Raw genomic sequence first — 16459 nt, 5'->3', positions numbered from 1 at the left:
ATTGTGTGCTGAGTCTGATTGTCATCTATTCCCCTGGTATAGAACTGACTCCAGTTGGAGTTACATAAGCGTAAATGAGATAAGAATCCAGTTCCTTCCAGCTAGACCCATCTTTTTTTATGTTAAAGGAACTTGTTTCACAGCCATAATATGATAGAGAATTCGTAATATGGTATATCTTCTGATAATTCTGAATGAGTGGAGAATTTAACTATTAAATTTACATCTCTGTGCATTGTTACAGGTGCATATGTTTCCTAATACCCTTGCAAGGATGTTATACCCTGGCCAAACTTACTAAAATGCTTGATAATAATTGTCAAATGCAGTATATTTTTTTTCCTCATCTAGCACATGGTATAGCTCAAAGTTACCTGTTTGCAGTCATGAGTATGTTTATTTGAGTCAAACATGTTACCTTCCAAAGGAACAAGCTTTTGTGAATCCCTGGAAGGGCCTGAATGGTCTCTGAAGTATGATAATAAATCTATCCATAAACTGCTGTATTTTAACTAGTGTATGAGTTGTCTCAGTCTGGAGGATACTAATCTGTAAGGTGTATTTGCTTAACAGGGACTCTGTTCTCTTTCTCTTATTGAGCACAAATCCTGCCTCCATATTTGTGTTTCATCACCGGTGTGTTCACAGTCAGTTTTTCCTTTAAAAGGTTGATGTCTGCGTGATTTTTGCCATTCCCCTCCCCTATTTGCCATTTTTAATTGAATGTACTTTGTGTTAAAAGGTAAAAACAGGCTTCTCAGATTTCCTTTTCAATTACCATCTGCTAAGACGAAGGGGCAACTGATGTACAGAATTATTCGTCTTTTATTCCGTTTCTGATCTATGAAAAATGAGAGCGCTAATCTTTACAGCCATGTACCAAAAATGTTATGATGGAAATATATCTTACATGGTACAATGTCAGGGAAGTGATTTCACTGGGCATTGTTCCCTGTTGTACCAAGGAGCCAGCATGGAACTTTATGTTCCAGTATCCTCAGCTGTTTTGTGTATGCTATACTTACAGATGTTTAGGTTTTCATTTGGTTTAGTTTTTCTTACTGAGTTTGGTAATGAATTTAAAAAAAAAAAAGTCTGATGAAAATATAAATGTATTAATAATCTGCATATTCTTGCATAAACACAGCTATGGTAGTAAACAGATGATAGTGCGCACAGCAACAGCCCTTGACGTTAACACGGGAGTTCAAATGAACAAAGAGAAGCTGAAATACAAGACTGCTTCTCTTTCTTTCCTGCCATTTTTGTTGGAAAATTAACTTTCCAGCAATGGGCAATATAATCAGATTATTTTTTTAGCCCTGTCTAAATGTAGTTAATGGTAACTATGTGCCACTGGAAGACTAGAAAAAAACCCTTACTGATTCAGTCCTCCAAAGCAACTGCTAAGCATTTATCCTCACAGAATCAAATCTTTGCAAATTCTTTCAGATTTTCTAACAGGATATATTCTACTTTTTTTCAGTTTGTGTCAACTTTTTTTAGATGAATTTAGTTTCATGCACACTCGCAGAGTCTATTACAACCTTTACAATATGGAGCTTTAAAAAAAGAAATCAGTTAAGGGAAATCTATCTGTTTTGTCTTTTGGCTCGGTAAACACTGGTTTTGCAGCATTAAATTTCAATGATTTTCACAGTGACCAGGTAAAAACCTTCATCTTCAAAATGAAGTTTGAAAACTATGCTCTTGTAATGGCTGAATCAAAGATGAGTTACACACTTACTTAAGTGACCAACCAACTTAAAAAACAGGCACATTCTAGATAAATGTCAGTGCATTTTTGAGAGCACTCCAGTATTCTCTCAGCTATGAGTATGGTCTCGGGTATTGAAAGTATGTTCAGAAGTCAGTTTTGCTTTGGTCTGACTTATTGTACATTCACCCTTCCCCTGCATATGCTTATGAATGGAAGTCCTTCGGTTAACTGTGATGGAATTATGCATATTTCCACCTGCTTTAATGAGTCAAAATATTGTATCAGTAATAGTTATAACCATGGAAGTTTCATAACAGACATGTCTCATGTTGGGACCAATGTGTAAAATTACAAATGGAAATTTTGCCAGCCTTGTTCTGGGATGCACGGGAAATAACTTGGGGAAAGTAAATACGGTCAATGAAAAAGGCTTCCTTTGATGAATGATAAACTGGCTCCTTGGATCAAGGACATCGGCAGTGGTGAAGAGGAGCAAGCATATGAACCACAGGCAGTAAGCTGTACTCAAAAGGAGATGCAATCCAATATGTACCACAGCTTGTTCACTTGACCAGAGGAGTATGTCATGTCTGATTTTACATTCAGCTGTGACATGACAGTTATTTTGTTTTTTAAAGGTGCAATTTCATATGTTACTCATTTTTGAGGGGTGTTTTATATTTGCAGCATTCCCTGTGATGCAGCCTGAGAACATGGCTTGTCATTAAAAATACTGTCTTCAATCCATATAGGTCTGGTAGATATCAGAATAATGATAATGATAATTTTTAGAAAATGGAAAGATAGTCCATATCTTCCAAAGGAAGTTTTCTAAATTGTCAGCAATTTATTTGATAGAGCTATAATCTCTATCAGATTGTCATTGTGTCTGTAATATTGAATGAAATTCTTGGTTCAAAGAGCCCAGCATCTTCTAGCTTTAGTGACTTCTGGTTCACAGGGAGGTTAAGAAAAATTAGCATCAAGCCATTTGGATTTTCAAAGCACTTTTATGATGTAAAGGTCAGACTCGGACTATACACCTTGAGGGTATTGACACTAAAAAGCAAAGAAATTGACTTGTAATTTTCTTTCTTTTTTTTTTTTTTTTTTATTAATACCTGGTCACTGTATTTAGTATTGTGATCTTAATAATGTAATTACACACACTGGGGAGAGTCCTTTTTGATCTTCTTTAATGTCATTCATTTCTGAGAGGAAGCTCTTGCTTTTCATATTTCTAGGTAGTGAAGAAAGAATTATTTTATTTCAGTTTTTGAAGTTTCAGCATCTGTAACTCCCTCCTTCTCCTCTTCTCATTCTGAGTGAAGTAGCTTCTTTTTTTCTATTTCATATAATACCTCAGACCTCCCCTTCCTATCTCACCCCCCAACTTGAAATTATTTTTCAAGTATCTCATTATACTTTTACTTCTACTTGCAGGATTATCTAACTGATCTGATTACCAATGACAGTATTACCTTCTTCAGAATCTCAAAGAAGATGTATCCTCACAGGCCTGTACTGATGGTTATAAGCCATGCTGCTCCTCACGGCCCTGAAGATTCAGCCCCTCAGTACTCACATCTTTTTCCTAATGCCTCGCAACACATGTAAGAAAAAAGTAAAACCCTTTCATTTCCAGGTTCAGGAGTGTAGAAGTCCTGGGTACCTCTGGGGGAACAATGTTTGCTTTATAATACACCTGGCATAAGTTTGTCACAAATGTATAAGAGGAGTTTTGAGATTGTTGGGAGGTTTGCTTCTTCAGACTTGTACAAGTATCTTGAGAATGGCTATTGCATCTTGAACTCAGAATTGTAGCTCACGGAGATAAATGAAAAGATTTATGTTGAATTCATTGGACTCTGTTACAACCTATTTGGGAAGTAAAGCACTGTTTTATTTTGAGCAGGGGGATCAAAATCTGGTTCTTGGGCTGTAATCTCTTCAGGGTAAGAAACTATCTCCCTGTCCTCATGTATAAATTGTATTATGGGTATTACCAAATATCACATAGTATGCAATACTTACTATTCCTGTTGCGTTTATGGAAAGAAAGGAAATACAGGCCCGCAGCACCACATTAGACAAGCTATTTCTGAATGAGCTGGTATGTCAGTACATGACCTAATATAATGTCTTGAGTGGGTCCCAGAAGCAGTATCACCCAGTTCCTGAGTTAACATGTTCATAAGCTCGGTGAAGAGATGGTTCTTGTTTATAGCACAGAGGCATTTTACAGGTACAGCGCTCTAATGTTCCATTACAAGCATCTCCTCACAGGCTGATAAAATGAACATTCTTCCAAATCACCTTTTGGCACAACTGAAAAACATTCCAATATTTTTCTAATTGCTGGCTTCACGCCTTCACTGACATGCGGCATTTGTGAATTTCTTCTTATGTGCTTTTTTTAGGGGAATTCTGTTTTATTTTGGATTTATGAAGCAACTGACAACTGATGGAAGTAACAAGCAATTGGTAGCTGAAGTTGCTCAGGGCTAGTCCAAAGTCCAGTGAAATCTGTTTGAGCTTTTTCACTTTATTTCAGAAAGTCTGAGAGAAAAAACTTCCTTTGTTCTATTGTCTAGGTATTGCATAACTTAGAGTTAAATATTTCATTATTTTGTGCTGTGCTACCAAAGAGAATCTGTGTCCTAGATCTACAGCAATGCAGTATTTTGTGTTTGTTTGCTGTCTTATGCTCATTTATTTTCTTTTAAATGAAAATTACAGAAATGCCAAATGATCAGCTTCTCATAGCTTATACCCAGTATTGACCTCAGTCTTATTAGAAGTTCCTTTGGAAGGCATTTGTATCTCAGAGATGATAATCATTTATCAAGCAACATTCTGTAACAATTATGTTAGTTGAATAAAAAATAGTAGAAGGATTTGAGTAAGGCCACCAATGAAAAATACAAACTACATCTGTCTTTCTTTTGCTCATAGTTTTATTTTTCACACAAACTAAATTTATCTTCCTGATTATAAAGTAGTTACACAAAACTATTTTTAATTGTAGATGACTTCTTAAAATTATAACAATTATACAGGAAGTGTCACTTTGTGGAAGCAAGTTTTGTTTGTAAAGAAACAAATTATTTTAGTAGATTAACATGTTGTAGGTGTCTAATAGATTTAACATCTTTGTTGGCGACATGGCCAGAGGGATTGAGTGCACCCTCTGCAAGTTCACTGATGATGCTGAGCTGTGTGGTGTGGTGACAGCTGGAGGGAAGGGCTGTGCCATCCAGAGGGACCTGCACGGGCTCAAGAGCTGGGCCCATGCAAACCTCATCAATTTCAACAAGGCTAAGGGCAAGGTCCTGCCCATGGGTCGGGGCAATCCCAAGCACGGATACAGGCTGGGCAGAGAGTGGATTGAGAGCAGCCCTGCGGAGAAATACTTGGGGGTGTTAGTGGATGGAAAACTGACTGTGAGCCAGCAACCATGTCCTGGGCTGCATCAAGAGCAGTGTGGGCAGCAGGTTGAGGGAGGGGATCTTCCCCCTCTGCTCTCGTTAGACCCCCCCCCTCCAGTGCTGTGTCCAGCTCTGGGGGCACCAACGTAAGAAGGACACTGACCTGCTCGAGCAGGTCCAGAGAAGGCCACAAAAATGATCAAGGGCCTGGAGCACCTCCCCTGTGAGGACAGGCTGAGAGAGTTGGGGGTGTTCAGCTGGAGAAGAGAAGGGTCCAGGGAGACCTTAGAGTGGCCTTCCAGTACTTAAAGGGCACTACATGAAAGCTTGGGAGGGACTCTTTATCCGGGAGCAAAATTCTTTACTGTGAGTGTGGTGAGACACTGGCACAGGTTGCCCAGAGAAGCTGTGGCTGCCCCCTCCCTGGAAGGGTTCAAGGCTGGGTTGGACGGGGCTTTGGGCAACCTGGGCTAGTGGAAGGTGTCCCTGCCCAGGGCAGGGTCATTGGAACCAGAAGATCCTTAAGGTCCCTTCCAACCCAAACCATTCTGTGATTAAGGAACTGTGGGGTTTTTTTGGATATGAACATAAAATAGGATTTTGTGTATATCTTGTGCAAAGAAACTGCCAATCTTATTGTAAACAATTTTCCCAACACTACGTAATAATAATCTGTAAGGGTTTTAATTGGCCTGGTTTTAAGATTAAATGTAAAAATGCAGAACATGCATCATTCCCTCACTGTATATGCAAACTGGTTCTACTTTCCATTTTTTCCCTTGTTCTCACATTCCAGGAAATCATTCAGTGTCAGATAAATCTGTCAATGATAAAGGGGTGTAGGCAGTGCTTGCTGTTTTGTTTGTCATGTGGGTACGGTAGGGAAGGATCAGAACACCGGTAGAACACTTAGGAATTGCCCTAGAGCGGTAAGCAGTACCCTGAACAAAGCGCTTGCCTAGTCTCAGAATCAGAAGGCAGCACATGCGGTGTGTGTCTGTACCTCTTGCGGCAGCGCTGACCAGTCTGCAACCAGATTCTTGAGCTGTATCCACAAAGCAAAGTGAAGGTGCGGCTGTAATGCTTACACTGGTTGACATACATACTGCATTGTGTAGCGTTGCTAATAATAGCTAAAAGTTAGTGGTGTGGATTTTAACATAGACTGACAGAGTACTTCTTTGCTCAGGAACTCTGGTATGTATTTCTGTTGATAATTTATGCTGCTGTTCTCTTGCTTCTATTATTACATGTACTAGCTGGTATGACCACTCCACCCTGTACTGCAGTCTCTCTCCACCTCATTCTGTGGAGCTCCTTTTCCTGTGAATCTGCAGTCTTTCCGTGTTTGAAAATTATTCACATCAACCAGCATTCACATAGCAAATCCCTAGGCTACATGACTAGTTTTCTTTTTGTACTGCTATACTGATAGCTGCAGAGAATGCAGCAGCTAGGCAGTTTTAACAGTGATCAGAAATGTTATTTCTGTAGAGGGTACATTTTACCACCCATCTTTTCCAAGGTCAAATGCAATCAGACTAGGACTTACCTTCTCGGTACATTTGAAGAGGTTATCTTAACCAGCTTCTAGGAATGTTATATTTGTGTATTTTCCCCATAAGACAGACAAATCTGTTAAGTGTAAGAGGGTTACATTTGTAGTAATCAAAGAAAATCATGGGCTTTGGTTGGATTAAACAGTGGGAGGTTTCAAATCAGCCAGGAAATCACAAAGTAAGCTGAAAAGGAGTTTGCCAAGCATTTTTGATTCATTCTGGGCATCACATAGCAACAGTTTCCATAACTGTCAGCATTTTCAAAGGAGCAATGTCATTATTTCAGCCACAATAACGTTCTGAAATTCAAGAGGCTATTAACAATACAGAGAGAATAAACACCAGCCCTTTCCTCCCTATATGAAGAAGCCTCCATTTGCCACCTACGCACATTTTTCAGATAGCATCTAACAGAGGCTTTCGGCATAAAACATTCCACTGTCAGATTATTAATTTCATATTTATATTAAAACTCTGAAGACTACCTGTCATATTCGAAGATGTATTAGATACACAATATTTTGAGGAGAAGTTTCAACTTATATTACTATTGTTTATCTTAATAACTTACCCTGCTGTGGCATACACAAAACCAACAGTAGATATGTGCCAAATAGGAGCTGAATTTATCAGGAAATTGTGTGTTGGGAAGAAGAATATAACTGAATACCTGCTACTTTTTCCTGTGTTACTGCCTTACCCTCTCAGCTTGTGCGTTTGTGTAGACTGTATTGCTTTGAATGAAAAAAGGAAGCCTTAACAAATCTCTTAAGTAATTTTTAATATTTTAAACTCTGCGAGTGATCTGTATGAGGGGTATGAAGAAATTGACAAAGGTAGTTCTCAATTTTAAATAATAAACTTTTTAGGAATAGATGTAGTAGGTAAAAGTAATATTTCTTGCAAATGTAAGCTATAATATAGCTTTCTAGTGAGTTGATCATTCAGAGAGTCAACATCATGGTAATGATATATCAAAATAAATCTTTAGAACCAGCTAACCTAGAGCAACGTGATTATCCACAGAAAAGCAATCTCTGAAACTGCCAACAACATGAAATTATGGTCAATCAGTGGTATCTCTCCTCATCACTTTAATGGTGTCCCAAGATCATGAGAACTTGGAGGGGCAGTGAGATTCCAGGAGGACATTGAATCCAACACTTGGGATTTTGCAGGGACTTCAGTTGAAGTTTCTGATGATCACAAAGGAGTTGGTGGCTGGAAGGTGTCAGCAAAATACAATCCTATTTCCCCTCACCCCTGCTTTTCTTGGCAGGTCTTGAAAATTGGGCTGTGTATCTGCTTCTGCTTGCCATAAACTCACATGCGATTTGATACCACTAGGTAGTGTGCCTGTGCTCCTCTGGGTACATAGGCGTGAAAGTATTCAAGTAGCCAGTCATGTTGACACAAAAAGTGTTAAAGAACACAGTAGTACCATTTCAGCAAGTTCTATAGTTACTGTTAAACAGCTTGCACAAGCCATATTACTTGGTGCTAATGCGGGCAGAATGAAAGCGGAGCGATTACATGAATAGGAACTCTAGAGTTACATGCTTCATCCAGGTCATACTGCAGAGTTAGACTTCTGAGGCTAGTTTCTTGGCCTTGAAATGTATTCATGTTAATCTGAAGACACTGCAAAACCAGTGTATATTTGCTCTTTTAATAGCTTTTATTCCCCACAGAGTTGTTTTCATTCTCCCATTGTTCATATAGAACATGAAAGTATAAGACTTTTCCAAAGTAAATTTAATACTTTCTTACGTACCTCAGAGAGTAAGTCCTGTAGTGTTGATCAAATAGAAATCATTGGTATACATTACTGTGGCTTTTTTCTACACTGCTAAAACATTCTGGCATTCTCTCTGTTCCTTAGCACTCCCAGTTATAACTATGCTCCAAACCCAGACAAGCACTGGATAATGAGGTATACAGGTCCCATGAAACCTATACACATGGAATTCACCAACATGCTGCAGAGAAAGCGCCTTCAAACACTCATGTCTGTGGACGAGTCTATGGAGATGGTAAGATTAGCTGTCACTTTTTTTTGGCTAAACAGATGCTTGTTTCTTGAGTTAAGCTCCAATTTGTGCTGTATATGAAAGTAAAGGGGAAAGAATGAGGATGAGGACTGTATCAGGTTTTTTGATAGTGTGTAATCCTTTCACTTCTGAGGATTTTGTTTCTCTATTCAATGTGTAAGGATCCTTATCTCCTAAAGACAGGTACCATGAATTGGGTGGTGTAAGCGATGTGATTTGTTTCCATAGAGCCACTACTGGTTAAGGGGAAGAGGGAGGGATCACCTAAAAAATGTACATCGTAAATTCTAAAAATGTATCATCTGATAGTGAAATGTCATCCTATAACCGGTTGGAAATAACTACGTAACTGTGGGCCTATTCTGATCCTGTGAGTTTCTGAGAGAAGAGAAACAGCAGCAGCAAAAAGTGATGCTACAGGAGTCCTAACTGAAATAATCCCATGGTAAACAAGGCCCAGGATGTTAAATGTTAGAAGTAAATAAATATATAGGTAGATCTGATTTTTTTTTTAAACTAAGTCTGCATTATGTAACAATGAAATCTCTTAGTGGGGTGTCTTGAACAGAGGCATCTGAGTTAGTTAAAAGTTATTCTAAAAAATAATGGGTTTCTAGTTGTAGGAAGGCAGATTTAAGGGTGTTGCAATGTACTGCTTATCTTTTGACATTCTTATTCAGAAAAGGTAGAACATTAAAAATAAGAGGAGTACTGTAAGGCAAAGATGAGATTATCTGGATGGCATTGCATCAACTTGTTAGTAATGTCTTATAATTACTGATTCAGGCAAATATGATCTCTACTTCATATTAATGAACCTGTTTAGATGGATCAGATACCAGCATTAGGGAGATCAGCTATTTTACTACACTGTTTTGATTTTCTATTTAGTAAAGTGGTTTCATTTTGGGTGATTGACTGCAGGCAAAATCATTTGGGTGGTTTTTTTAGTTGTAATCGCCAAGTTAACATGATTTTTTTACTAAATTATATGCATCTAATGGTCTTTCAAAATTTAAAGCAAGCAGACAAAAAAAAAATCAACCCAAAAAAGAACAAAAAAACCCCGCAAACTAAAACAACAGTAAAACAAGAACTGAGTTTGTTTTCTTCTGTGCTGATGTGTTCTGGATGTGTGTAAGGCACTGCTTTGGTGGTGCCCCACCGTGTTCGTACCTTTGCAAGTGAAAATGTCACATAAAAATTGATCTCTAGTGCTCGTTGGTACATTTCACATAAAGATTCTCATTTAGATCCATAGAAGCAACCACGAACAAAGTTAAAACTCCTCTTAATTCTCCATATTAGTTCTCCAGCTAGTGAGAGAGTATGACTGAGTGATACTTATCTGGAGAAGATTTTGCAAATATTACTCTGCCTAGTGGGGACTTGTTTGTCTGAAGGCAAGTTCGTTGAGTGTTGCTTAAATAAGTGTGAGATTCAAAATGCTGTCATTTTAATAAAATTGTTTGCTGCAGGAAAAAGATAAAGGTAGAGAAAATTTTAAAAGCATATAATCTTTAAACTTTTATCTCTATTACTGTATGTGTTTAGTACTATCTTGACAGCTCTCATGTAAAATACTGAACTCAAACACTTTTGAAAATGTGGCCTGCTAATGTGTTTACCTTAAAACAGGAAGCAGAATTTTGTCTTGGAATAGCCACAATATTCAGTCGGTAAAACTACTGCGTGGTTATGGATTATTCAGAATGGTTCATTGTGATAACTTGGTGCCATTCTGAACTGTTGTTATTTATTAGTGTACTACACATCGACAGAAACTGTAACCAGTATTCTACATATAGTACTACTCAGTGAAATGAGTTTCTTATTTTGTTTTGCTTTCTTTTCAGATATACAATACGTTGGTTGAAACAGGTGAACTGGACAATACATATATAATATACACAGCGGACCATGGTTATCATATTGGTCAGTTTGGGCTGGTGAAAGGGAAGTCCATGCCGTATGAGTTTGATATCAGAGTTCCTTTCTATGTCCGAGGGCCAAATGTGGAGGCTGGGTCCTTGTAAGTTCTTGGCTAGTGTGTGTGTGTGTATGTGTATCTAGTGATGAGAAATATCCTTTATGTTCACATCTCTAGTTGTATTGACTTGACATCCAAAGGGAGACACAAAGTTCTGCCCATCCTGACTGACATCCTGCTCATCTTTGGCAGAAAAATGTGTCTACTCAAAATGCAGAACTGATAACATGTGCTGGTATAACAATCAAAGTTTTATGCCATTGCTTTTTTGCTTGTGTAGGTGTGCAGCACAAGCCGCTATATTTTGTGGATGTAGTTGAAAAAGCCACTTTGAAATATGTCTAATCTAGGAAATGCTAATTTGCCTCCTTTTGAGGGGTGCAAATAATACACGTAACTGACATTTTCAAGGTAAAAAAATATATATATTGTGTAATGTTCACTGCCACATTATTGCTGAACATTAAAGCAGAGTCACTTGTTTCAGTTTATGAAGAAGAATGTACATAATAGTTCATATATTATCATCCACAAAAGATTCTTTTTGGTTCATCCTTTGAGATTACATGGTTAGGGCTGTTTGTCAGATGCACGCAAGCATGCAGAATATGACTGTTAATTAAAATGGTAGCTTTGATCAGCTAAGAAATTATGTAAATACACTTTCTAAGCAATTATTTCAATAGCAAATATTTGCACTTAAGTAATGATTTTGGACAGAGTGCCATAATTTGCTGCCTTTTATTTATATCAGTGTGCATGTTTTAGCATAATTAACACACACAGAGTCTTCCACACAATTTTTTCCTTACCGCAGAGGATTAGATCTAGTATGTCATACAGTGGCAAATAATTATAAAAAAATCTCATTCCATTTGCAGGTTAAATTCACTGATGCACATTATCAGTAGGCACAAAAATGTTAACTTCTGTAGATACTGCACTGTGTGTCTAATTTTTACAGCAGTTACACATGTGAAATAAACAATATTACTTCTCTAAAGAGCAGAGGAGGGATTCTCAGGTGAAATTAAACATATTACCTCAGCACTGAAAGAAGTTTGTCTGCAGCAGCAGACAGTTTCAAGTGAGCTGGGATAGTCTTCTAAGAACATGCTCTTTCTCTTCAACTGCTGGTTTTGGTCTTACTGGTGAGGCAATGCTAATATGCCCCAAGTGGACAGAGCTAGTTTTTCTACAACATGGAATGATAGAGACCAGCCACCTCATGTCTGCTCTAGTTCAAGGATCTTTACACCCAGACATAATAAAACCTTGTGAAACCTTCCCAGTGAATTTTATTTTTCAGTGGCTTCTGAAGATGAAAAAATATTTCTGTTAGAATTAGGGGAGTCAGCCTGACAGAGTCTGACAGAACAGAGCCCATCACAGTACAACAAATGGGAAGAACAGGATAAAATACCTTGGAGGGGGAATATACCAGATAATAAATTAATCCTCCCTTTCAGCCTAATTTTCTTTAAATATCAATCATCTGTGTTTTGCGTGAACCTTATGTTTTTCCTGCAGAGTAATTGTCATGACTCCCTTTTGATACCAACGAAGATTTAATAGCAGTCACTGTAGCAAGTCGTTACTAAGCCTTCATTTCTATTACCAAATATGCTACACCACAATTATTAGTAATTAAAATCAAATTAGGTACATCAATTTAATTCATCATCCATGCTCTTGTCAGTGCCTGTTTGCTCGCTCACTCAAAAATGTAGTAATTTTTAAATGGTGTCTCATTAATTAGTGTGAATTTAGCAGCTTTCTTCTGTCCTGTATTTTGAACTAGAATTCTGCACTGACATGCATAGCAGCCCATCTGGTCCCATCCTTCCTTTGTGCCTGCAAATCATAGCACGGTGTTTCTTTATCTTCAGTGCAGTGTAGAAGACTGTATACCCGTATGCTCACTTTCTTTTTTTTTCCCCACTTTAAAGAAATTGAGTGCCTACCTTCTTTTTTTTTATTTTTAAATAAGGAAAAGAAATAGTACACGGCTGATAAACAGTATGTATGTATGTAATATTGTAATTACACAACATATTTGAATTGAGTTTGTAAGGTTCAACATAAACTGAAGACACTTCTGCAAAACCAGACCTGTAGTAAAACCAAGTCACACAGTTAGAAATTTGGGCATTCTGTTAGCTACTGTCTGCTGGGCTGTGCAACGGGATGCTCTGATCCATGAACTAGCTCATATTTAGCGGTGGCAGTTCAAGGGATTTGGGGATAGGAGTTGTCTGTACTACTCAGGAGTTGATGCCAGTGTTTTAACCAAATTTGAGGCCAGTGTGGGTTCAGATATTGTCACGTTCACTGTGGTGGCTGAGGAACGTATGCCATACACTGCTACACAACAGGGCTTGGCTAAGTGTTTGCAGAGTGGATAACCATGCACTTGGGAAGACTGATACTATTTCAATTAAAGATGTGCGATGTGCTTTTATTTTCTCTCTTTTTTTTTTTTTTTCTCTCCATAACTATTTCCTCTCTAATTTTTCTTTCCTGATCCCTTTTTTTTTTTTTTCTGTCTCACACTCTATATTAACAGCAACTTTTAGTTCTTTACTGTAGTGTCTAGCAGTATACTTCTCATGTTCTCTTCAGAACATGCTTGCTATGATATGAGCTGAGGTACTTATTTCTATACCATATTTTGAAACAGATAAAGCTTGTGCTACCTGCCAAATCTACTTTTTAATAAAGTCATCAGCATATTTGGCAGACACTGATTCTGTAAGACACCCAAGGAGTTTTTCCAGTGATTTCTCATGTTTTGAAAGAATTTTGAACTCTTTTTTGCAATAATTAACTAACTTTGCCTTATGAACTACTTCACTTTCTCAAAAGTGCTCTGTGCTAAACTTTAAATCTTCATATTAGTCCTTCCTGAGATTATGCAACTTACCTATATTTTACATTTTAATTCCTTCCATGGAAGGGAATTGGATGGTGTCCTCTTGCCTTCTTCACAGATGTCACAATATAAGCCTTTTTAGATGCCTGGTCTCTGTGGAAGAGCTGGAGTTGTTTGGTAACACTGCATAGACGTTAAACCAGGTTATCGTATATTTTTTCAGGAATCCTCACATTGTGTTGAATATTGATCTCGCACCTACAATTCTAGATATTGCTGGACTGGATATTCCGTCTGATATGGATGGTAAATCCATTCTAAAGCTTCTGGATTCTGAGAGACCAGTGAATAGGTAAGAAATGGAAATGTGTGTGGAAACGTGCATGTATTTGTACAGAAGACTGAGCAATTATTCAGCAACATGCAGAAAATTTAAAAGAAAATATAATAAAATTACCACTATATGAGTACATAATTCACTAGAAAATCTAAAAACCTATTTGGCAATGTGTGACTGACTTCCATTACTTAGCTTCATTTTGTCACGTTCATATACTAGCTGTATGGCACATATGTCATCTGGATATACTAAATGTAATCTGTGTAGCAGTGAGAGGGCTTGGCTATATGATATTAAATGTCTCTGCGTCATCATTTGTAATAAAGCATTTCATATTGAATAAATTGGAGAATAATTGAGTTGAAAGGGTTGGTTGTGTATCAGACTATAATATAGTCTGATAATATATACAGGCTAGCACTAGAATTACACAGTTATTATTTGACACCTTCCATCAATACTGTCATTGGAAAACAACTGAGGAAGAGAATTAGGCTGGATGCTTGCTAGAGAAAATCATCAGAAAAAGGGGAGTTTTGCTTTATAAGTAGTTGGGTGGAGGAGAGGGGGAAAGGAGCAGCTGCCTTAGAATAGGACAGTTATGGGTAGTATGCAGGTTAAGAGCCCAAACTGGAATCAGGACATCCTGATTTAATTTGTGATCCTTTGTGATCAAGAACAATTCAGTTAATCCCCTGTGTCTTAAACATGCTCACATTGGAATAGTTGTACTGTGTGAATCTGTTGTGGATTTTGTCCCTGTGAGAACAAATCTGTCCTATGTTTGTTCATGATTTGCACTGAGGAGGCATATGGGCCTGTTTCATAAAGCTGGATGTTCCCTTGTGCAGTTCTGTGTAGTGTTTCTTATCTGAATTGAGATGTGGGAGAGAAAACTGGGACATGAGTTGATTACTGGTTTTGTGGGAATTGCTTCTTCCTCTCCTTGTTTCCTCCTAGGTTCCATTTAAAGAAAAAGATGAAGGTGTGGAGAGACTCATTCCTAGTGGAAAGAGGGTAAGGAAAGTGTTAATCACAAAGCCCAGTCTTTTTAAGTAGAAGATACTGAATAGCTAAAGGCAAAGCAGCAGCTCTGCCTCCGACCTAAAGCCATTTAGCTGTGCCAGCAGGGACAGGGCTGCAGTATGCCTAATGGCAGTGGTTGTGTGATAGGAGGGAATGTATGGCCTTGCCTGCAGCCTGCATAAATGTGCTGTTGGGTGGGGGAAGGGGAGTTTTACTTGGATTGAGAGGTGGAAAGGCATTCCGTTTTTCTTTCAGCTGCTGCCCCCTGACCCTTCTGCTTGTATCATGGGAGCATGAACATTTCCTCTCTGGGTGTTCATCTGCTGGCCATTCCCTCTGTGCCTCTGCCTTAATACATAACACGGTGCCTGAAGGGTTTTTGAGTGCAGCACTGTAGAGTGAGGAGGATATGGTCTCTTTATATCAACTGTTGTAACTGCCTGTCAATCAGACATGCAAAAACAAGACAGTGTGGTTCATGGTTTTGTACATCCCTGAGAGCATGATATGAGTAATTTGTATGTTATCAGAGATGATAAGTGCTAGTTTCTAGTGGATTATTAAATTTTGGACACCATGTGATGCTGTGGACTTGGCAGATAACCTACTCCTGAGACTTGTCTGCAAACTGTATGTGTATATATATAATAATGCAAAAACAATTTTATTTTGTTTCCAGTAAACTGCTGCATAAGAGAGAGAATGAGAAGGTAGATGCCCAAGAAGAAAACTTTCTACCCAAATACCAGCGTGTGAAAGACCTCTGTCAGCGAGCTGAGTATCAAACAGCTTGTGAACAGCTTGGCCAGGTAGGGCATTGTACCCCTGACTGAAAGTAAGTAGTTGTAGTTGGGCTAAGCTTAACACCATAACCGTGACAGTGTCCTTCACCTTGTCGTCAATGCCAGCTTATAAATCAAATCGCTCATTCTGTGGCCTTTGTTCAAAACCATATTACAGCATTTATGAGATTGACTGTCAGTCAGGAAATCGCTGATTCGAGTGCCTCTGTATTGATTCCTGACTACTGTTAAGAGAACTGCTTAGGCTGTTTTAACATTTATTGCCCAAATAGAATGTGGTTTGGGATTCATGAGTGATGGAGAAGCTATAGTGAACCTAACAGATTGGCCTCCTCCAAATACATATAGCTTGCTTTGCTTTGAATTCTTAATTTAACTACTTTTGTTATTATTTGGAATTACATATAATAATGGAAAACTAACATTCTGTGAACTCAATATATCCCTCCTTAACAAAAATATACTGTGAAAATACACATGCAGTTATGACTGCAGGCAGTCTGTGTGTATATGGGCACAAAGCTCTTTGTGTGCCATTTTTCTTGCTGTTACATAACTGTTCTGGGCACATCTGAAAATATGTTCGCTTTAGATCCAAGTTATGTAGAAGAAATTCAGGGGAAAAAAAATACAGTAGTATCAATACATGTTCTTGGCAGAGGAGGTTTTG

General features: G+C 38.1%; 1 protein-coding gene across 1 annotated transcript in view; it reads left to right on the top strand.

The window, feature by feature from the left end:
* Positions 1-16459, top strand: part of SULF2 (sulfatase 2) — a 68855-nt gene that overhangs the window by 25887 nt on the left and 26509 nt on the right. The window contains exons 5-10 of the mRNA XM_074920408.1: positions 3164-3333; positions 8590-8740; positions 10615-10790; positions 13844-13972; positions 14921-14977; positions 15666-15795. Coding sequence (XP_074776509.1) covers positions 3164-3333; positions 8590-8740; positions 10615-10790; positions 13844-13972; positions 14921-14977; positions 15666-15795 — 813 coding nt within the window. The remainder of the gene's footprint in view (positions 1-3163; positions 3334-8589; positions 8741-10614; positions 10791-13843; positions 13973-14920; positions 14978-15665; positions 15796-16459) is intronic.

This window comes from Athene noctua, chromosome 16 (assembly GCF_965140245.1).
Source record: "Athene noctua chromosome 16, bAthNoc1.hap1.1, whole genome shotgun sequence".
Lineage (NCBI taxonomy): Eukaryota > Metazoa > Chordata > Aves > Strigiformes > Strigidae > Athene > Athene noctua.
The sequence above is the reverse complement of the archived record's forward strand: the minus strand, read 5'-3'. Positions and strand labels throughout refer to the sequence as shown.